The sequence below is a fragment of the Heteronotia binoei genome, chromosome 1 (assembly GCF_032191835.1).
Source record: "Heteronotia binoei isolate CCM8104 ecotype False Entrance Well chromosome 1, APGP_CSIRO_Hbin_v1, whole genome shotgun sequence".
Taxonomy (NCBI): Eukaryota; Metazoa; Chordata; class Lepidosauria; order Squamata; family Gekkonidae; genus Heteronotia; species Heteronotia binoei.
Genome location: NC_083223.1, coordinates 189,212,173 through 189,235,577, shown reverse-complemented (window position 1 = coordinate 189,235,577; position 23,405 = coordinate 189,212,173). Strand labels below are relative to the sequence as shown.

The 23,405-nt window shown below is 42.3% G+C and overlaps 1 protein-coding gene across 1 annotated transcript in view; it reads left to right on the top strand.

The window, feature by feature from the left end:
* ALK (ALK receptor tyrosine kinase) overlaps nucleotides 1–23,405 on the top strand; it is a 908,221-nt gene that overhangs the window by 342,423 nt on the left and 542,393 nt on the right. Inside the window, exon 4 of the mRNA XM_060245392.1 lies at nucleotides 6,579–6,780. Coding sequence (XP_060101375.1) covers nucleotides 6,579–6,780 — 202 coding nt within the window. The remainder of the gene's footprint in view (nucleotides 1–6,578; nucleotides 6,781–23,405) is intronic.

Genomic DNA, 23,405 nt, shown 5'->3' with positions numbered 1-23,405 from the left:
GGGCTTCCCCACACAAGTGGGAACTGCAGTGGCATTTTCTGAAGCCTGTATTCCAGCTTTGGGGGTACCCGCAGCTGGATGTCTTCGCCACAGCCGAGAACAAGAAATGCCCCATGTTCTGTTCCAGAGGGGGAGCAGATCCAGCCTCTCTGGGAGACGGGCTCCTGCTTCCTTGGGAGGGCCGGTTCCTCTACATGTTCCCACCTCTGCCGTTGTTGACGAAGGTGGTCAGCAAAATAGTAAGGGAGAGACCATGCTGCATCCTGGTGACTCCCTGGTGGCCTTGCCAGAACTGGTTCTCGATCCTGCTCCAACTGTCGAGGGGGGTCTTCTACCAGTTCCCGGCGGAACCGGATCTTCTGTCAGCTCAGGGCGGGCATGTATTCCATCACAACATGCCCCATCTGAAGCTGACAGCGTGGTTCATCGACCAGTAGGGTTCTCTGACAGGGTCCAGCAAGTCCTCATGAACAGCAGAAAACCGTCCACCTGAGCTTCCTATGACAGGAAGATTTACTATGGCAGAGATTTACTAAGTTTTTAGTTGATCCTTCAGTCTCACCTAGCAGGGTGGGATTGTCGGCAATTTTTGATTTTTTGTTGTCCCTAGTGGATGCGGGCCTGGTTTTCTCCTCCATTAAAGTTTATTTGGAGGCAATATCTGCCTTCCATGATCCGGTGGAGGGGTACTCCATTTTCGCACACTCTCAGTCCAAAAGATTTTTGAAGGGCTTGTTTAGGCAGCGCCCACCATCAAGATCGCCCCCACAGTTGTGGGACTTGACTTTAGTGCTGGACAAACTAACTCGTCGCCCTTTTGAGCTGATGGCCACGTGCTCTTTGCAGCTCTTGTCATGGAAGACTGCATTTTTGGTTGCCATCACATCAGCACATCGTGTTGGGGAGCTCACGGCGATGCGTTGTGATTATCCTTATCTTGTTTTTAGAGAGGCTGGGGTTTCCCTGGCGCTGGACATTAGTTTTCTTCCGAAGGTGGTCTCTCAGTTCCACCTCAACTTAGAAGTTTGGTTGCCCACTTTTTACCCTAGCCCTTCCTCGGACGAGGAACGTAGGTTGCATGCTCTGGACGTTAAGCGTGCTTTGCTGTTTTATTTGAAACGTTCAAAGGTTTTTCGTAAGGACAAGCAGCTTTTTGTTTCATATGCTTCTCCCAAGATAGGTTCCAGGGTTTCGTCTCAGAGGCTCTCAAAATGGCTCACTGAGACGATTAAACTCTGTTATTTGTTGGCAAAGAAGCCGTTACCGGGACCTGTTCATGGACACTCCACAAGAGCGATGGCCACGTCGGTGGCATTCCTGAGAGGCATGTCCCTTTCTGATGTCTGCAAGGCTGCCACCTGGTCTTCTCCGCATGCCTTCATGAAGCACTACGCGCTGGACGTGCATGCTCAGCAGAGGACTCGGTTGGGAACTGCGGTGTTGCAAGCTGTTTCTTCTGGTTGACCATCTTCCCGCCTCCAGGTATGTCTTGCTTGCTAGTCTCCCATGAGTGTGAAGCACAGAGACCACAAAGAAGATAGACAGGTTGCTTACCTGTAACTGTAGATCTTCAAGTGGTCATCTGTGCATTCACACTACCCGCCCTCCTTCTCCACTGCTGATGGTCTCCCTCCAGTAGGGGCTTCCAGTGGTCAGGAAGGAACTGGCGGGATCCCCGCGCTGGCGCCGGTGAGCATGCGTACTGGGATGCCTGTGCATGCCCATTGGCGCTGAGCGCAGAAAAATCCCGGGCTTTTCAGATACTGATTTGGGGATCGGCGCAGGCGCTCTTTCCCATGAGTGTGAATGCACAGATGACCACTCGAAGATCTACAGTTACAGGTAAGCAACCTGTCTTTATCAAGTGTCCAAAACTTCCTTACACTGATCGTTCCAATCTTCAGTAGTCTATAGTCCATAGAAAGTTGGGGTTGGGTGAACTTATGTCAACTTAATGACTCCAAAACACCTTTGTAGACGTTATTTGATTTTTCACGGGAGAGTCTTCAAAGCCGAAAAGGAGCCCCAGCGGGACTCCTCGCCAGCCAAAGTTAAACTCCTCAAAATCTTGCAAGCATGTCTTGGACTCTTTCCATAACTGGGAGGGTAGACAGCAGGTGATAAAAACACCTTTTATGTCCAGAACAAAGGCGTTGGTTCACTCCACAAAAGGGAGATGCGTCAGTTCCCCATCTTTCTAACTCCAGAAGCCCATGGCTCTTGAAGCTCTTGAAGCCCCCACAATCAGCCAGCTAGAAGAAGGCATTTCTCTCTTTATATCACTTCTCCAAGCCAAACCAGCTGGCAACTTGGAGAATGCATTTAAAGTTAAAGTGCTTTCTTTCCATGTCTCTCTCCCTCCTCCTCCCCCATCTTCCTTCCTTCCTTCCTTCCTTCCTTCCTTCCTTCCTTCCTTCCTTCCTTCCTTCCTTCCTTCCTTCCTTCCTTCCTTCCTTCCTTCCTTCCTTCCTTCCTTCCTTCCTTCCTTCCGACATTCCTTCACACAACTCCAGTAAGGAACAGCTTCTAACTGGCCATATAAATGCCAAAAAGGAAACTGAGCTTCACTCCATTAAAATATATTGCAGCACAGACATGGAAAACATGGAATGGACTTTCTATTAAGATCTCTTTGCCCAGATAGACTACTCCTATTTTCTTTGCAGTTTTGCAAGTCCAGAATTGCTTCCTGCTTCAGACTGCAAAGAGAAGGCAGAAGGAGCTCAGAAATTTGGTAGTCTCTGAGCTTCAGAGGCTGAGGAACAAGAGGGGAGGTGGGGAGAAAAGACCCCAGTGGGCCTGATCAAACCCTGGGCGAGATGGTTCTGGATTGCAGGCCAGACATGTGACATCTCTGATATATACAGTGTTCAGCTGTAAATGTTATTTATCCATCAGTGACCAGTCCATCAGTGGCTATTAGCCACAGGGTATTGTTGGAACTCTCTGTCTGGGGCAGTGATGCTCTGTATTCTAGGGGCTTGGGGGGGAGCAACAGTGTGAGGGTTTGTAATGTCCTGGCCCCACTGATGGACCTCCTGATAGCACCTGGGTTTTTTTGGCCACTGTGTGACACAGAATATTGAACTGGATGGGCCATTGGGCTGATCCAACATGGCTTCTCTTATGTTCTAAAGCCAAATTATAGATTCTTGAAAAACCTAAAAATAAATTTTTAAAGATAAGAAAATTATTCTCCAATTGGGTTAACACAAGCACTGACTGAACATTAAATTTAGGAAAATTCTGTCTCTTAAAAAAAAAAGCCATGCAAAATAACACTCTAGATTCAATCAAGATGTTTTATTGCATCAAAAGAATAATTTGTTCAGGCACTCTGGCATATCAAAGGCAATACTTACAGTTCCCTGTTCATAAAAACAGCCAGAGATCCCTTTTGAATTGGTACAAGAAGATTTGTCTATTATTTCCTTTAGTTTTTATGTACTTCAACACATTTCTAACGTATCCAGCTGATTTGCGTTCACCAAAGCTTCAATTAGAAAGCTACAATCTATTTTCACTTTCTTTTTCTCAAGAATTTATTTCTCCTTTTCCAAGTAAAAGAAATGTTTGAACTATTCATCACATGACTAAAACCTGTGTATATGATTGTTCGTTTGAGTACTCCAAAACTGGGGGGGGGGATGGGAATTTGGCAACACATACCCACTTTAGTATATTCTGCAGAGTTTCAGTCTTATTGTGGATTAAGGATGCCAGCCTCCAGGTAGAACCTGGGAATCACCTGAAATTATGGTTTATCTCCAGACTACAGAGATCAGTTTCCCTGGAGAAAAAAGCAATTTTGGAGGGTGGGCTCTATGGCATGTACTCCATTTAGGTTCCTGTCCCCCTCCAGCCTCCGTTTGTTTCCTCCCTTTCATTTATCTTTGTTTCCTTAGAAGCTCATTGATTCCCACATCTTAAGCAGCAGAAGACATTTCTTTCTCTTTCTCTTTCTTTCTCTTTCTCTTTCTTTTCCTTTCTTTTTTTCTTCCTTCCTTCCTTCCATGCAAGGGCTAAAAGGACTGAGAATTTTTTTTGCAATTGCTAGAGTGATTTTAGGATACTTATCTCTAAGCAAAAGAGCCAGGGTTTCCAGAGTATGCAGAGAAGACTGGCTGAATAAATGCTTAATATAGCAGTCCCTCATAATCTCAAAAAATCTACATTCCAGCAGAGTTTGAAAGGAGGTATCAATCCAGTTAAGGCCACAAGGGCAGATTCTGTAAGTGTAGGGCCTATTCAAAAATCTCCCTTGCAAAACTGTTGTACGTATAGAAGAAGAAAAATTGCAGATTTATACCTCACCCTTCTCCCTGAATCAGAGACTCAGAGCAGTTTACAATCTCCTATGTCTTCTCTCCCCACAATAGACACCCTGTGAGGTGGGTGGGGCTGAGAGGGCTCATGGGGTTAGAGATTTGGGGTAAGAAAGACCAAAAAATAAGGGTGAGCATACGCTTCAGGGTCTCAGGATCAAACTACTAAATCAGTTTTGAGGACTCACTTTTTGATCAGAGAAAATGCTTTGGTTTTGCCCATCTTAAAAACATCATCAATTGGCATTCCAACTTTCATCAGTTTCTCATCCAGGGCTATTATCCAAGTTGATCTGTGGGTATCCTGATTTAAAGCAGCTAACACACCATCTTCAGCAAAGAGATGTTTTAATCTCAGATTAAAATCAAATAGCCATGCTTTTACTTCCAATGATATCTGTCCAAATTTTGCCCATAATACAATGTTTGACACACAGCAGGGAATCTCTCTTATATAATAATTCCCAAAGCAGACTGGTCACAAATCAGGTATTCTCCCATTGACTGAGCTGCCTGTCACTGCTTCACAGAGGAGAGAAAGAAAGCCTTCCCTTGATTGGCTGAAGAAGGCCCTCCTTTGATTGGCTGAGGGCTCATCCCTCTTCTCCTCTGTAAGGTAAACAGCCAGAGACCGGGGGGGGGGGGATGGCGACCCATAGCAGCAGAGCAAATACAGGAGGAGAGAGAGAGAGAGAGAGAGAGAATGAACTCCTGTGTTTAAGAATAACAGTGTTGTCAGAAAGGAAGTGTTGGTCTGAAAGGTGTGACTAAAGGCCTTTGAGGGAGAACTCATTGGGGCCAGTTCCAGGTTGGTGAGAAATTCCTGGAGATTTTGTGGTGGAGTTTGAGGAGGGCAGGGTTTGGGGAGGGGAGAAGCCTCAGCTGAATAGAATGCCATAGAGACCACCCTCCAAAACAGTTATTTTCTCCAGGGGAGAGAGATCTGTTGTCTGGAGTTCAGTTGTGATATCAGGAGATCTTCAGGCTCCACCTGGAGGTTGGCTACCCTAGGCCTGGCTGCTTGCTACTGTTCAGCAGCAGCAGCCCTCCCCCCCCCCCCCACCCATGAAGGCCAGTGTGACATAGGAGTTAGTGCTTCAGAGCAGGATCTGCCAGACCCAGGTTCTTGCTATGGAAGCTGGCTGGGTGATTTCAGACCAGTCAAAGGTTTTTAGGTTGACCTACCTCACAGATTTTTGTACAGATCAGAAGGGGGGCAGGAGAACAAATGTCATTGGTGCCTTGCTGTCCACCACCGTGGAGAAAGCCTGTCCTTTTCCCCAGTAGAGGCTGCAGGGAGTGGGGAGGCAATAAAAAAGCTAAAGTAAGAGAAGCAGATAAGGGAAGATGGTTGCCAATAAGGTGGGAAATTCCTGGAGATTTATGGGGTAAAGCCTGGAGAGGACGGGGTTTGAGGAGGGGTGAGACCTAAGACAGTTACAATGCCATACACTGCACACTCCAAGCCAGCCACTTCCTCCTGGGGATCCATTTTTGCCAATCTCCAGGTGAGGGCTGGAGATCACTCAAAATTACAACTGCTCTCAAGATGGCAGAGATAACTTCCCCTGGAGAAAATGGCTGCTTTGTAGGGTGGACTCTGTGTCATTATACTCTGCTGAGGTCGCTTCCCTACTGCTTTGGTCCACAGTTTGATTTCAGAACACTCACAGACTTTCAGCCTAAACTACCTCACAGAGTTATTGTGCAAATAAAAAGGGAGAGAGGAGAATGATGTCAGCTGCTTGGTCCTCACTGTGGATAAAGGCTGTACTTTTCCTAGACAGCGTTTGCAGGGAGGGGGAAGGAGATGGAAAGCTGAAGTCAGATCAGTTCCCTTACAAAAAATGGCCACCTTTGCTAGGTGGGAAGACAGTAAGGGGGCACTCAACAAGATCATCCTTCTAGAGCCCATTGTATTTTTCCTCATAATGGACTTTATTCCTACTATTCAGTATTTTCCTTAAGAATTGGGCTAGTAGTTGGTTGATATTATCAGAGATAGCTTTAATCCAGATAGCTGAACAGTAAAGAATGGATTTTGAAATTTTTGTGGAATTCGGTTGAAACATCCAATTGTACCAGATTAATCCCAGAGAAAATAATTATGTCTGAGTGTAAAAGCAAGTTCTAAGCATTGTTATGCTTCTCATAGAGAACAGCAAATGTAACTTAAGTCCTTGGCTGAAAGCAACTTTGTACATCATTTGAACCATTTCCGGTAATCAGGCTTCTTCTTGTCTTCTCTTGCAGGTTCATTCCTGTACCTTCGTACATCAGAAAGTATGAACTTCCTCATTCTGAGCCCTTGGCTGAGAAGCAATAGTGAAGAATGTACTGTTCAAGTAGCTGTCTACAGATATCCCCAACAAAGCGGGGTGTACATCGCTCAGGTCCTGCAGGTCAATGAAAGCAGCATGAAAATCCCATTGACCCCGAGCAGAGAAAAATATGGGTAAGTCCCTTTAATTCTTCAGAAAACTGGAATTTTGTTGTAAGGGTTTTCTGCCATTTGAGGCATTCAGTATATACATTCAAAAGAACTTTTTATCAACAGAAGCATCTGTAGACCACTTCACAGCTTCAGCTTTCCTTGTGGCAACCCAACTTCATTCTAGATCAATGACAGCAGAGAAACATTCAAAGCTGTGGCACAAATCAAATAGCCTCACTTCTGATAAAGGATGTATTAGGGATCAATCATGATGTGGGCTGGAAAATCCATAATAAGATTTTTTTTGTGTGCAGGTTTTTAAAAGTGAAAACCAACTGGAGGAGCTCAAATCAGATTGCACTTTTCTACCCAATTTAAATTGTGTCCCTCTACAAGTGGCATAAAGTATGGTACGTTTTCACACATGAAGGAAATGGCAATTTGAGGAGGAGATTTAAATTGCAACAATGGCATTCAAGGGGCAAAACTTGGAAAGTAGCCTTGATTTAATTTTGTGGTCTTTTAGTGAAAAAGAGAGAGAGAGAGTGACCCCTTGATCCCCCACTTCTATCTATTGCATTCTGGGTTACAGAACTCAAGGTCAAATTATCATATCTGCTATTTTGAATGTATTTGGGTGCATTATTTTCACTACTCATGCTGAGTAATTGCAGTTGATTCTGCTCACAGTTGCTTTGCTTTTTAATCTGGCATTTACTGTGATTATTTCTGATTAGCTGTGGTGTGTCTCCCTGCTTTCACATTGTTTTCTCATTTGCCATCTTATCTGGTGACTAAATCAGATTTAATATTAAATTTAATCATGAAACATTAGCATGAGAGAATGCAAATTCTGCAGTGATTATGGTTTCTGCTAGCTTCTGCAAAAATATAAATATTTTCTCAAAATGGAGTTCATATACAAGCTGGTTTTATAACTTTTACCAGTATGCTAATACAAGTCCCACTTCAGCAATTATAAAACACTTTTTTAAAATAACCCCTCGTATATTTGCATATATGTTAAGAACCAAAAGGTTAAAGAATTTAGAATGTGAGGGCCCAATAGTTCTATATTTAAACATAAAACCTAAATATTACCAATTATACAAAAAAAAACCCGTATTTATTACAAATTAGATAAAAACATATGTAGGCCCAAATAGTAGCCTCAAATCAGAATAAAATTATCTCAAACATAGGCAACAAAGGGAAGAAAAAAAAATTAAGACATCATCTTTCTTTCTTCTCCGAAACAATTTCAACTTGGTCAGGGTCACAGTATATGTTTGAGATAATTGTATATGTTTGAGACAATTAATTGTATGATTCTGCATTTAGCACTTGCGTCCCTTCTGTGCGGGGGTCCTCACAGCAGCTCTTTTCCCTGGATTCTGCATTGGCATCTCTGGGACAGGGCTTGCTCCTTGCCCTATGCAAAGTTGGGAGATGAGAATGAGACTGGGACAAAGCCTATTGAGGAATCAGTAGGATTGTCTTTGATGTAGGACTTTGTTCCTTTAAGAGCTTTGGAGACAAGGAAGCCCCACAAGGGCAGTTTTCCACTAGTGATGCAGTGATAGTAAAAACTATGCCTGAGGAATATTGGCTGATTTAAAGCTCTTAATGGGAAAGATTCAGTTCATTCCATGACTGACAGTGCAATCCTAAATAGAGTTACACCCTTTTTTTACCATTGACTTCACTGAACATAGAAGGGTACTGCTCTGCTTAGGATGGCATTGTAAAAAGTTAAGATATAATTATAACTCCTTTGATAACCCTCTCAGAAAAATCTCTGACTTTACAAGGACTTTACATGTCCTACACTGAGCTTATACAAATCAGGGGGCTTCAGTCTATACAGTTTATGTATAACAATATACAATAACATTGATTCAGCCTTTCAGTAGACTTCTATCCAAGATAACACTTCTGTGTGCTTAGTGTTGGCTTTAAAAGTAGAGTATTTGTGCTTCCCACAAAGTAAAAGCATTTCACTTTCTGGGCTTTGGCCAGCTGAAATATTCCGTTCCAGTTGTGTAATTAAGATTAATTGCCAGTGATTTCTCAATTTGTCAGACTTTGTGCATTCTCTTATATTGCAGTTAGCAGCAAAACAGCAGGAGCACAGTTGAGTAAACTAATTCTGGATGCTTTAAAGCTCTTTAAGACTCTTTGTTTAATTTAGAATTTAGTTTGAATATATATACAATGAACATTCCTGGTGTTCTGATTACCAGTGTTAACTTCATGGCTGTGGAATAGTTGTGTTTAGTATACTTCTTAGGAAGCCATGTTAAAGTGCCCTTTGCCATGATAAATACAGTGGAAAGATTCATTTTTTCAAGTCAGCATTTTTCCACTTAGAAACAACTGATCCTTGCAAAAACCAAAATAGGCCTTTAGGGACCTGTTTTTCAACCCCCCACACATACTACATTTTTGGTAAGCAGTGTAAAGGTGGGAGGTATCATTTGGCCAGGACAGGGGACCCTTCTGTAGGATTTAAAGTATATTGTTCCCTTCTCACTACCTATCCATATGTAATAGGAGCACTTGAGTAATGTTTCATGCTTGATTGCTTGCTGCAGCAAGCACAGAAGAAAAAAGTAAACAAATGGACCAATACAGAACTAGAATAGGAGTCTCTGTTGGTGAAAGATGCCTCCTAGTTCTGAATGTTAAAGAACAGGAGCCATATCTAAGTCTACAACTGAAAAATCTAACAGCAGATGCCCAGTACAGGTTTTTGTATTAAATGTATTAAATAACTAGTTGTATGTGCCTGGAAGTTCTTCTGTGTTACCATTAACCTAGATAAGAGACATGCTGCTAGGATTTCAATCAAATGAGCGACTGCTTGGGTTATTGGGGAGGGGGCATCACCCTCTCCTTCCCAACCGCTTATTAAAGCTGAACACTAGCTTTCATGGATGTTAAATTTGGCAGATAAACAATTGTTCCTATGACTACACCAACTGATGATATAGGCAGGTGTCAAGTGTCCATCATTTGTGCCCACAGTTATTTACAGGACAGAAAAATGGATGGCCTCTCAGAATACATAATGAAGATTTTCCTATCTCCTTTCTGGAGGATATATTTTGATTGATCTGGGCTGTTACCCTTTTATAAAGCTGCATAACCCATCTTCATGTAAATTGCAGCTACTGAGTTAAATTATTTACAGCTTCTCATGGATGGTACATTCCCAGGACCCAAATGTTTTAACAGAGTATGGCAATCTTAAAAGAGAATTCTTAATAGAACTACAGAAAGGCAGCAGCTAAGACATCAGTTCCCATTAGGTATTTATATTTCAGAGGCTTTATTCTTTATTTACATGTCAAGATTCCTTACCTAACAAATGAGTATCATCCACAAAATCTGAGGGGGAGCATTTAACATCTCCCCACAAAGCAAAATACATACAGTGATTTTCCAAGGACAAGTACCACAAAATAACCTTCTCTTGAATGTCTTTTTGCTGACTCTAGACATATACCACCTGTCCCATCTCTAGCTAAAATGCATCTCTAGCTAAAATGCAGATCCATCAGGTACAGATCATTTGTTGATCATGGTATTATAAATACTAAAGCATTCTGAGCAAAAAGCAGAAAAAAGATAATTCATAGTCTAAGAAGCTCCTTTAATATCTTGCACCAAAAAGAGCAGTTTGCGTCCTAGGTCTCTAGCCAGAACATTATGGGGTGCATAAGGAGAGGGTTTCCATGTTGTGTCATCTGACATTCTAGGATTCATGTTATAATCAATGACCTTGATGTCATTGTATGGGATCTGATGATGTTACACTGAATTGTATTGGTATGAATGTACTAGTATTAATAGTTCTGGTTTGTATCCTACTTTAGTCTGGAGGAAGTTTTTTCATCCTAAGAAGCCTTCCCCCAGAGTACTTTGTTACTTAAGTAGAATTAAGACTTCCAGTTTTGAATGGTAGGATACATGCCAGTGCTTCCACATGCTACTAGGTATTATACCATGTGTTTTCTATGAATATGTGTCTTCACAATCATATGACTTATAGCTTCACAATTAAAAGAGCTGGAGTTTTATTATATCTGTATGGAAAAGGCAATGTTTAATTATGTAGATAAAATTCATTTTTGAATGAAAGCTGAGAATTCAGAGAAGGGGCATTGCATATTTAAGAGAGACATTTGTTCCCATGTGTGTCTTTATAGTTATGGACCTGTTGCTTCCTAGCTCCAGGGTTATAAGCTCCTGATGAAGAATGATTTATTCAGAACATATTGGGATTTATAATGTTAGTACTGATATATTTCTCTCCGGTACCTGTTTAACTTTTGTCTGTTCCTGTTTTGCAATATTGTCCATGTGGTGTGTAAAGATTCCCCTGGCTCTTGTTCCTGACCCAGGATCTCATTTAGCTTCTCTAACCTAGGTGTAAACCCAAAGGTTTAAATGTCTGCTTTTCACATTGTGCTGGAAAGTTGTTCATTTCTTAGTGTGTAGACAGGTTTGTGGGCTCATTTTATACTGTGGCATAGGATCATGAATGTGAGTGCAGATCCAGAAGGAGAGTGTAAGATAATTCTACAAGGCTTTTATGTGCAAAAGAAATAAATCATGGCAAAGGGAAGTGTGGGAAACATTAATCTGTTTCCACTATAAATTCTAGCAGGAGTCTGGATTTCATAATAAATGACAATTGCAAGTCCTATTGATTTCAAAGGGAAGAGGTGACTACTTGACATCTTTGACAATCAGGTCTCATAACAGAAGGAGAAAATGTGTTTCACCAAAATTAATGCACTTGAAAGGCAGTGCGGTGATAAATTAATTTCAGGTCAGATTTTCTCATATCTCAAGTTGCTCATTGTGTCAGCAAGTATCTTTTTTCTCCTACATTAGCCTGAATAACATGTATTAATATCTGATAAGGTCTCCACAGTTCATGTCCATTTACAGGAGGAAGAAAAAGAAAGTGCTGTCAAACACTGCTCTTTGATTGGGGTTAAGCCAGGCAAGCAAAGATTTTTTTTTGTTATACCTTGGAGAGTGGTGATTAAGTAGCAATATGACAAACTATCATCATCATCAATAATAAATAAAAGCCCAACTGTGGTGGCAAATCTGAGAATTTTCATTGGTTGGATGTGGCCTATGCAGGATTGGCTTGCACACTGTCTCTGGTGTGCCATTGGCTGATTTTGCTCTCCCACACCCATCGCTAGCCCCATCAGCCAAGAACCCAACCAGAAGGCCACTGACCTTTGAGGGAGACAGCTCTCTGCTGACAGGTTCTCCTGGAGGTTTACTGCTCACTATTGCCTCTCCTCAGGGCCTGTTACAGGAAGTCCAGGACAGTCCATCTCCCCCGCTCCCAACAACACTGCCATGAAGCAAACAGTAAACTGTGAGAGACATGTTCATGAGACAAAACAGTAACAGTTTCTTTTCTTCAACTGACACAAAAGGAATGCTCATTCACAGCAGGGAGGAGCCAATTCCACAGCAGCAGGCTGCCTCTTTTCCAGAGATCAGTTCCCATTGGGGGGAGTAAATGCCTTCACTTGGGTGTGTGGGAAGACAGCAAGGCTGGGGGGGAGGGGCACTCAACCTTTCAAGGTTGGTTGGAAATTCCTAAGGTATCACTATAGGCCTCTGAGGAAGAGAACTTTCATCCTGGGGAACCACTGCTGCCAGTCTCCAGTTGAGGGTTGTGTAGGCTGACTGGGTGATTTCAGACCAGTCACAGACTTTCAGCCTAACCTGCCTCACAGGGTTGCTGTTGAGTTCCAAGGGGGGGGGGAGGGGAATGATGTAAGCTGCTTTGGTTCTCCCCCCGCACTGTGATGAAAGACTGTCCATTTCCTATGTAGAGGCTGCAGGGAAGGGGAAGGCAATGAAAACTTGAAATCAGAGGGGCAAATAAACAGAAGAAGATAGGGTTGCCATCTCCAGGTTAAGAAATTCCTGGAGATTTAAGGAGTGGAGCCTGGAGAGTGTGGCGTTTGAGGAGGGATACGACCTCAGACAGGTACAATGCCATTTCCTACTGGGGAACTACTGGAAACCACTCAGGTTTACAACTGCTCTCTAGATGGCAGAGATCAGCTCCCTTTGAGGTGGGGGGAAGTCAGTGCCTTCACTTGCGTGGGTGGGGAGACATCAAGGGTGGTGGGCACTTACCCAGAGCTTCCTTCTAGAGCCCATTGTATTTTTCTTCACAATGAGCCTTACTCCTAGTGACCATATAAAATCAACTGGGCTCCTTGCTGTGTGAATAGGTACTTTGCAAACCAGACATCTAGCTTTCTGTTCTTAGAAGCTGATAAGATATCCTACATAGAAAGACATCAGAACACACAAAAATATGTTCTTCTTATCCGCTCTGTCTCTGCCAAACATGTACATGCTTTTGAGATAGCAAAAATATATTTTTTCTTTGTAAATTATTTTTAGGTTTTAAGTTTCAGAAGATGTCCATGGATCCATTTGGTAGTGTAAGGTAGAAAATGATTGATTTGTGCAGGATTTTTCCCCAAGAGTTCTCATCAGCAGGTCTGGCCCAATAGAAAACATCTTCAGAACAATTCAAAAATTTATTGAATAATCAACAACCATATAATAGTGGCCTTGTTGTACTTGTAGTGGTAAATGTCCTCTAAGGAAATTTCTATTATGAACAATTCAGCATTTCAAAATAGAGAAACCAAAGTTGCATACTCACAATCAGAAAAAGAAGTGAAGCAGCAAAAGGAACTCATATTGCAGAACCTCATTTCCAAAGCTGCAAAGTGATTGTGACTATCTGATATTTCTCTAGCAACTTAAAATCTGTATATTAGATTATATGTAACAATGCACCCATGTAAACTTAATGTTTTTATTTATTGTCAGGTTTGTTTAATTGTAATTCTCATCCACCAAGTGTTAACTTGTTTGTAAACATTTCATGCATACCTAAATACTGGACTTTCTCACTGTAATTTAGACTATACAGTTTCATGGAGTCTTCAGTATATAATGAATCATAGAATCATAGAACTGGAAGGAACCTCCAGGGTCATCTAGTCCAACCCTCTGTTCAATGCAAGAAATTCATAAATATCTCTCCCCACACAGCCTCAGTGACACCTGCTCCATGCCAAGAAGATGGCAAAAATAATAAGAAGAAAAACAATCCAGGATCCATGACAAAATTGGCCTGGAGCAAAAAACTGCTGAATCCACCCCCACCTCCAAGGAAACCTGTTCCACTGTGGAACCACTCTTCCAGGAAGTTCTTCTTAATGTTTAGCCAAAAACTCTTTTGATTTAATTTCAACACATTGGTTCTGATCTGACCTTCTGGGGCTACAGAAAACAACTCCACAGCATCCTCTACATGACAGCCCTTCAAGTACATAGAAGTTGGACTAGCACTGGGGAAACGAACTATTTTCTTTAGAAAATGTATGTGCTGCCTCTGTGTTCTGCCATAAAGCTTATAGAATGACCTTGGATGAGTTGCTCTGTTTCAGTCTAACCTCCCTTGCTGTGGTAGGGGATTACTTCATTCAGCTCTTAGCTTCTTGGAGGAACAATGGGATAAAAATTAAGTAAAGAAAGGTAAATGAAAAAATGTACTTCTAGTAATTTCCTGGGTAGTTGCATTGAAAAAGAGAAGTGAAATCACTTACTTATTCAGAAGAAAGGCAATACAATGCAGGCCACATTTTCCACAGTCTCAGCCCACATTGAATTAATCCCAGAACCAACTTTGACTGAGCATGTTATATTAGGACAGCATCTTATTCAACAGATGATCCTTGACTGGCTGAGATCACTTGGAGGAGAAAACAGAGGGGAGTGTTGCCAAAGTGGCTGCAGAGAAGATAAACAGTGGCTGCAGACAGTTGCTAACAGCCATGAAAAAGATACACATAATGAAATTTATGGATGTTCTGTGCAGTCTTATTTGCTATTGACAAAAATTGACTTTTCATTGACTAGACTGCAAATGATTTTGCCACTGGTATTTGTTATTCTGTAGTGTTCTTAACATAATGGTTAATCTAGTGAACCTGGAAGGGTCCTCAGCTAGGGCATTTCACTCTTGACATTTTTATCTGAACAGACAGTGAACACCTTCTCCAGTGGAAACTTGGATTGCCTCCAAAAAGAACATTGCCTTCCTATGTTTGGATTCTGTAGCCTGCTCTATTACATTCTATAGATTCTTGGCAGAACTGCTAGCTGCAGAGGTCTAATGATTTAATTTCTACTGAATTCCTTAGAATTCCCCCCCTCCCCCATGGAATAATGCAAGCACTGTAAGTGACTGAAATTTAATTTACTGCAATAAGACGGAACTGCAAGAGGAACCAACACCATAGTTGCATTCTGATCCTGTTGGTCACATCTGTCATCTATTGCAATTTTCTTTGTCTCTCAGTTGGTAAAGCTATAGCTAATGATAGGCAGACTCTGCACTATTATTGATCCTTTGTAATACATAAATCAATTATTCTATCTGGCTGCTAAAAGAGCTGATATAATTACTCTCAGGGTGCATAATAGTGTCAGATTATTCCCTAATGGTACTAGTCACATAGCTATTTCATTGTATTATTTTGTTGTTTAAAGAATGCTTTGGGCAAGCTTTTCATATAAATGACTTTGTTAAGGATTTTTTTCCCTTTTCATAAAAAAGCAGACAATAGCAAGGCAATTATATTTTCATAATCTAATATCATAACAGCAGTTTTCTACTCTGACAATTGTCTGGGAGGCAGAAATAAATGGATACTCTATAAGCTTTGCCACTGACATAGGACTGCACGTGTCCATTTACTTTTTATAGCCTATTCTCTTATTTGTGTGCAATGAATAAGCTGCCCTGTGGGAGAAAAATTGGGCTGCATGGAGTCGTCCCCATCTTCAGGCTGTTTCAGCAATCAAAACCTCTTATCTCTAGACAGCTGGGGTAGCTGGACAAGCTTCTGTGGATTCTGTGTAGAATTCTTACAGCAAATTGACTGTTTTGGAAGAGACATTTAATCCAAATACAACTTTGCAAATGATTCCCTACAGAAAATGTTACTAGTCCACAAAACTTTGTACTGACCTTCCTCCTTGCACATAGTTCTTTGTATCACATTAAAAAAGAGGAGAACCAGGTGCCTTCCCGAAGCTACACATGACATTCAGATATGGAGGAGAGGAGGAAATGCAGTGTAAAAACAAATTGCAAAATTGCAAAAAAGTTAAGAAGTCTATCCCAACCACGCCAGTCTTCTATTCTAGACTGCAGTCTACATTGCTGCCTTTGGCCAAAAAAGCAAATGTAGATAAGTGAATTGCTCATGACTGAGTGTTCTGTTGCAGTGTGCTATCTGGCAGCTGGGCAACTTGCAGCATTGACGTCTGTTTACAAGTCTCTCCTACTAATATTTGCAATATGTTACTTCAGTTAAGATACAGGCTTTTGGCAGTATTTAATTTTTTGTTTGGGTTTTCTCATTTTCTTTTTCTTTATTTATTTTCTGATGTACAACAGTGATTGTACTCCAAACTCAGAGTGTAACACTTGAACATAAATTTACAGATAGATATGCTGAAAATGAATTTTGCAGGATTCTTGTTTATTAGATACACGGTGATTTTGTACTCAGCTGTTACAGAAAAAAACAGCATTTGCGTCTTGGAGGATGCTGCTAAAGATGTAGACAGTGGTTTTGTGATATTCACAATTCACTTTAATTAATTTTATTGGCAGATGTCAAAAATTAATGAAGAGTCTTCTGTCAGATGTGACAACAGAGACTTGAATACTGAAAGTCATTCCTTGAAACATTCTATTTCCTAAAACTTTACTAGTCCCTTTTTCTGAATGATGGCTCTCAAACTGAGGCAGAATGGTATAGAAGTAGGAATTGAGGCAGAACTGCTCAATTCATACTTTCCCTCAGTCTTCTCTAATGAGGGAAATAATGCTCAATGTGGCAAAAACAGAACATATGATGAGGGAAGGGAGTTGCAGCCTAGGGTTGGCATGGGGTAGTACATAAACACCTAGTGTCTTTAAATGAAACTAAGTTCTTAGGGCCAGATGAACTGCATGCAAGGGTACTAAAAGAACTTGCATATATAATTTCCAAGTCTCTGGCCATTATTTTTGAGAATTCTTGGAGAACAGGTGAGGTGCTGGAAGATTGGAGTCAGGCAAATGTCCACATCTTCAAGAAGGGGGAAAGGAGGATCCAGGTAACTACTGGCCTAACAGCATGAAGTCCATGCCCAGAAAAGTTTTAGAACAAATCATCAGTAACTCCTTGAGCCATGTAACTCCTTGAGAACAAATCATCAGTAACTCCTTGAGCCATGTAACTCCTTGAGCCAAAAGATGGCCATGATTACAAAGAACCAGTATGGGTTTCTCAAGAACAAGACATATCAGACTAACCTTATCTCCTTTTTTTGAGAAAGTGACTACCTTGCTGGATCAGGGGAATGCTGTAGACATGGTTATCTTGATTTCAGTAAGGCTTTTGATAAGGTTCTTCATACTATCCTTGTTGTCAAGTTGGTAAAATGTTGTTTGGATCCTGTTTCTGTTAGGTGGATCTGTAACCAGCTGACAGATTTCACCCAAAGAGTGCTTGTTAATGGTTCCTCATCCTCTTGAAGAGGAGTGATAAGTAGAGTGCCTCAAGGATCTGTCCTTGGACCCGTTTAGTACATAATATTTAGTTCCACATATTTACTTTTCCAGAAAGTGAAAAAGGAAACAAGGTGATCTGCTATCTTGGATTTGATTCTCACCAAAAAGGAAGACTTGATTGAAGAAGTGGAAGTAGTGGGCACCTTGGGCAGTAGTGACCATGTGATTTTGGCATTTACAGTCTTAAGGAAGGGAAAAGCTAAACATAGTCAGACTTATAGGTTGGACTTCAGAAAGGCAAACTTTTGACAAACTTTGCTGGGTAAAATCCCATGGTCAGAAATACTTAGGAAGAAGGGGGTTCAAGAGGGGAGGGAGTTTCTTAAAAATGAAATACTGAAAGTGCAATCACAGACGATTCCTATGAGAAGAAAAAAATGGAAAAAACCTAAAGAAGCCAAGTTGACTCCATAAACAACTCTCTAAAGACTTGAGAAATAAAAAAGACTCCTTTAGGAATTGGAAGGAGGGCCTTATAACCAAGGATGAATATAAACAAATCACTAGTGCTTGTAGAGAAAAAGTTAGGAAAGTTAAAGCTCAGTATGAGCTTAGGCTGGCCAAAGATGCTAAAAACAACAAAAAGGGGTTCTTTTCTTATGTTCAGAGTAAGAAAAAGAGCAAGGACATGGTAGGCCCATTGCGAGGGCAGGAAAGTGAAATTGTAACAGGTAATGAAGAGAGAGTGGAACTGCTCAATTCCTACTTTTCCTCAGTCTTCTCTTCTGAGGAAAACAGTGCTCAACATGGCAAAAATAGAACATATAATGAGGGTATGAAGTTCCAACCTAGGATCAGCATAGGGGTAGTATATAAACATCTCATTTATTTAAATGAAACTATGTCCTCAGGGCCAGATGAACTGCATCCAAGGGTTCTAAAAGAGCTTGTGGATGTAATTTCTGAGCCTCAGGCTATTATTTTTGAGAATTCTTGGAGAACAGGAGAGGTGCTGGAAGACTAGAGGCGGATGAATGTTGTCCCCCATCTTCAAGAAGAGGAAAAAGGAGGGTCCGGGTAACTACCGATCCGTCAGCTTGACGTCTATACTGGCAAAATTTTTAGAACAAATCATCAAGCAGTCAGTCTTGGAACATTTAGAAAGGATGGCTGTGATTCCTAAGAGCCAGCATGGGTTTCTTAAGAATAAGTCATGTCAGACTAACCTGATCTCTTTTTTTGAGAAAGTGACTACCTTGCTGGATCAGGGGAATGCTGCAGACATCGTTTATGTTGATTTCAGTAAGGCTTCTGATAAGGTTCCACATACTATCCTTGTTGACAAGTTGGTAAAATGTGGTTTGGATCCTGTTGTCATTGGGTGGATCTGTAACTGGTTGACAGGTTGCACCCAAAGAGTGCTTCTGAATGGTTCCTCATCCTCTTGGAGAGGAGTGCCAAGTGGAGTGTCTCAAGGATTTGTCCTGGGACCTGTTTTGTTCAACATTCTTATAAATGATTTGGATGAAGGAATAGAGGGAATGCTTATTAAATTTGCAGATGATACTAAATTGGGAGGGATTGCAAATACAGTAGGAGACAGAAACAGGATACAGGATGAACGTGACAGGCTGGAAAACTGGACTAAAAGCAATAAAATTAATTTTAACAGGGATAAATGTAAAGTTCTACATTTAGGTAAGAAAAATCCAATGCATGGTTATAGGATGGGGAGACTTGTCTTAGCAGTAGCATGTGTGAAAAGGATCTAGGGGTCTTAATGGACCATATGCCGAACATGAGTCAACAGTGTGATGTGGTGGCTAAAAAGGCAAATGCAATTTTGGGCTATATTAACAGAAGTATAGTGTCCAGTTCACTGGAAGTGATGGTATCGCTTTACTCTGATCTGGCAAGACCTCACCTGGAGTATTGTGTTCAGTTTTGGGCACCACATTTTAAGAAGGATATAAACAAGCTGGAACAGGTCCAGAGGAGGGCGACGAAGATGGTGAGGGATCTGGAGACCAAGTCCTATGAAGAAAGGTTGAAGGAGCTGGGCCTATTTAACCTGGAGAGGAGGCGGCTGAGAGGTGATATGATCATCATCTTCAAGTACTTGAGAGGCTGTCATACAGAGGATGGTGCAGAGTTGTCTTTTGTGGCCCCAGAAGGTAGGACCAGAACCAGTGGGTTGAAATTAAATCAAAAGAGTTTCCGGCTCAACACTAGGAAGAACTTTCTAGCGTTTCCTCAGTGGAACAGGCTTCCTTGGGAGGTGGTGGGCTCTCCTTCCTTGGAGGTTTTTAAACAGAAACTAGATGGCCATCTGACAGCTATGAAGATCCTGTGAATTTAGGGGGAGGTATTTGTGAGTTTCCTGCATTGTGCAGGAGGTTGGACTAGATGACCCTTGAGGTTCCTTACAACTCTATTATTCTATGATTCTATGAAATTATTTGGATGAAGGAAAAGAAGGAATGCTTATTAAATTTGCAGATAATACTAAATCGGGAGGGGTCACAAATACAGCAGAAGACAGAGACAGAATACAGGATGTTCTTGATAGTCTGGAAATCTGAGCTAAAGCAAATAAAATTAATTTTAACGTGGATTAATGTAAATTTCTGTATTTAGGTAGGAAAAATCAAATGTATCATTATAGGATGGGAGAGACTTGCCTTGGCAGCAGTATGTGTGAAAAGGATCTAGGGGTCTTAGTGGACCATACACTGAACATGAGTCAGCAGTGTGATGCAGTAGCTAAAAAGGCAAATTCAATTTTGGGCTGTATCAACAGAAATATAGTGCAAAGTGATGGTGTCACTTTACTCTGCTCTGGTTAGACCTCACCTAGAGTACTGTGTTCAGTTTTGAGCACTACAATTTAAGAAGGATATAGACAAGCTAGGACTTGTCCAGAGGAGGGCAATGAGGATGAAGGGGGGTCTGGAGACCAAGTCCTATGAGGGAAGGTTGAAGGAGCTGGGTATGTTTAGCCTGGAGAGGCGATGACTGAGAGGTGATATGATCACCATCTTGAAGTACTTGAAGGGCTGTCATATAGAGGATGGTGCAGAATTGTTTTCTGTTGCCCTCAGAAGGTCAGACCAGAACCAATGGGTTGAAATTAGATCAGAAGAGTTTTCAGCTAAACATTAGGAAGAACTTCCTGACAGTTAGAATGGTTCCTCAATAGAACAGGTTTCCTCGGGAGGTGGTAGGCTCTGCTTCCATTGAGATTTTTAAACAGAAGCTAGATAGCCATCTGATAGCAATGCTGATTCTGTGAGTTAGGCAGATCATGAAAAGGAGGGCAGGAAAGGTTGCATCAGTATTTAGTTCTTGTGGCCCCTTCTTACACACCAATTGATTGACACTTTGGGGTCAGTCAGAATTTTTTCTCCAGGCCAGATTGTCAAGGGATCCTGGAGGTTTTTGCCATCTTCTGGACATGTAGCAGGGGTCACTGGGGATGTATTTGTGAATTTTCTGCATTGTGCAGGGGGCTGGACTAGATGACCTTGGAGGTCCCTTCCAGCTCTATGATTCTATGAGAAGTGAAGCCATATTGTCAGTAATCATTATTACTGGCAAGCATGGGTATGCAGAGAAGTTTCTCAACTCAGTTTATGTTCATAGACTAATAAAAGAAAATCATCAAATAGAACCAAAGGGCTTAGCTCAACGTTGTCACATAGGTCACCAGTGCTGGGATTTTGTGGGCAATCAGTGCTTCCTACAAATCCATGAAAGATGAAGAAGAAGAAGATGAAGAAGATATTGGATTTATATCCCGCCCTCCACTCCAAAGAGTCTCAGAGTGGTTCACAATCTCCTTTACCTTCCTCCTCCACAACAGACACCCTGTGAGGTGGGTGGGGCTGGAGAGGGCTCTCACAGCAGCTGCCCTTTCAAGGACAACCCCTGCCAGAGCTATGGCGGACCCAAGGCCATTCCAGCAGGTGCAAGTGGAGGAGTGGGGAATCAAACCCGGTTCTCCCAGATAAGAGTCCGCACACTTAACCACTACACCAAACTGGGAACCATGCAAACATGGTTCCCTTGTGCTGCTTCAGTGGAATGCATGGTGCACAGAATTCAGCATATTCACACCCCATTCCCCTCTCTGATCATCCTCTCTGATCATCAGTTTGGTGTAGTGGTTAAGTGTGCGGACTCTTATCTGGGAGAACCAGGTTTGATTCCCCACTCCTCCACTTGCACCTGCTAGCATGGCCTTGGGTCAGCCTTAGCTCTGGCAGAGTTTGTCCTTGAAAGGGCAGCTGCTGTGAGAGCCCTCTCAGCCCCACCCACCTCACAGGGTGTCTGTTGTGAGGGAGGGAGATAAAGGAGATTGTGAGCCGATATGAGACTCTTCAGAGTGGAGGGTGGGATATAAATCCAGTATCTTCTTCTACATGTTTCTCTGTCCAGGAAGACTGAGTCCTGGTATTTCTCATTTTGGAAGCTATCCACTGGCCACTCTAGTTGCTTCTCAGCAGGTTAACTATGACACTCAGAGAGCAAAACATAGACCTTTACTGTGCAAAAACTTATTCCTATTAAGCAGGATGTTATGATGGACCTCTGACACTCATGTAGCTTCCCTTGAGTACTTCAGTCCACTAAATTAGGGAATTCCCTTCCTGTTATAACTCTGAAATCTCAACACCCAGTGTAAGGCAGAAGTGGAATTAGGGCCAAAACAATAAAAGTTTGGGTTCTGAACTTTCCAGTCTTCATGCTTGAACAGATTATAGGCCAAACTACTTACTGTTTTTAAAGAGTTGGGTCCAGGTTCCACAGATCCAACTCATATTCTCTGCAGCCACATAGAAGCTGCAACAGATGGCTCCTTTAAAAGAGAGAGAGAGAGAACAAACATGATGGGAATGGTGCCACAGGGTGAAAACCAACCTGGGGAGTATTTCCCTGATTTTGCTGCTCTGCATTTTTATTTTTATTTATTTATTTATTTGGGATTTATATCCCGCCCTTCCCACGAATGGCTCAGGGCGGCTTCCAACAATTAATCAAACATAAAATTTAAACAATTTCAAGTATAAAACAGTTAAATATTTAAACAGTTAAAAACATTAAAAACAGAGTAATTCAGTTTCCTGTAAACAGATGGCTGGCCAGTTACCTCAAGTTGTCATCCTAGCTAAATATAGGCTAGGTATAGGCTAGCCGGAAGAGGGTCGTCTTACAGGCCCTGCGGAACTGCGCCAAGTCCCGCAGGGCCCTCACCTCTTCCGGCAGCTGATTCCACCATACGGGGGCCATAACGGAGAAAGCCCTTTCCCTGGTGGCTTTCAGACGGGCTTCTTTTGGCCCGGGGATAGTGAGGAGATTTTGTGTTCCTGACCTCAGTGCTCTCTGGGGAACATGTGGGGAGAGACGGTCCTTCAGGTAGGCAGGTCCCAGGCCATATAGGGCTTTAAAGGTAATAACCAGCACCTTGTACCGGACTCGGTATATCACTGGAAGCCAGTGCAGAGTCCGGAGACCCGGCTGGATGTGTTCCCACTTTGGGAGACCCAATAACAGCCGGGCTGCGGCATTCTGCACCAGCTGCAGTTTCCGGGTCCGAGACAAGGGCAGCCCCATGTAGAGGGCATTGCAGTAGTCCAACCTTGAGGTGACCGTAGCATGGATCACTGTTGCTAGGTCGTCGCGCTCCAGAAAGGGGGCCAGCTGCCTTGCCCGCCTAAGATGAAAAAATGCGGACTTGGCAGCGGCTGCTATCTGAGCCTCCATCTTTAAGGAAGGCTCCAATAGCACCCCCAAGCTCTTGACCCTGTCCGCCGCCGTAAGCGGCGCACCATCAAAAGCCGGCAGGGGGATCCCCCTCCCCGGGCCGCGGCGGCCCAAGCAAAGGACCTCTGTCTTCGTAGGATTTAACTTCAGCCCGCTCAGTCTGAGCCACTCAGCCACGGCCCGTAGTGCCTGGTCAAGATTTTCCGGGGCGCAGACAGGCTGGCCATCCATCAGTAGATAGAGC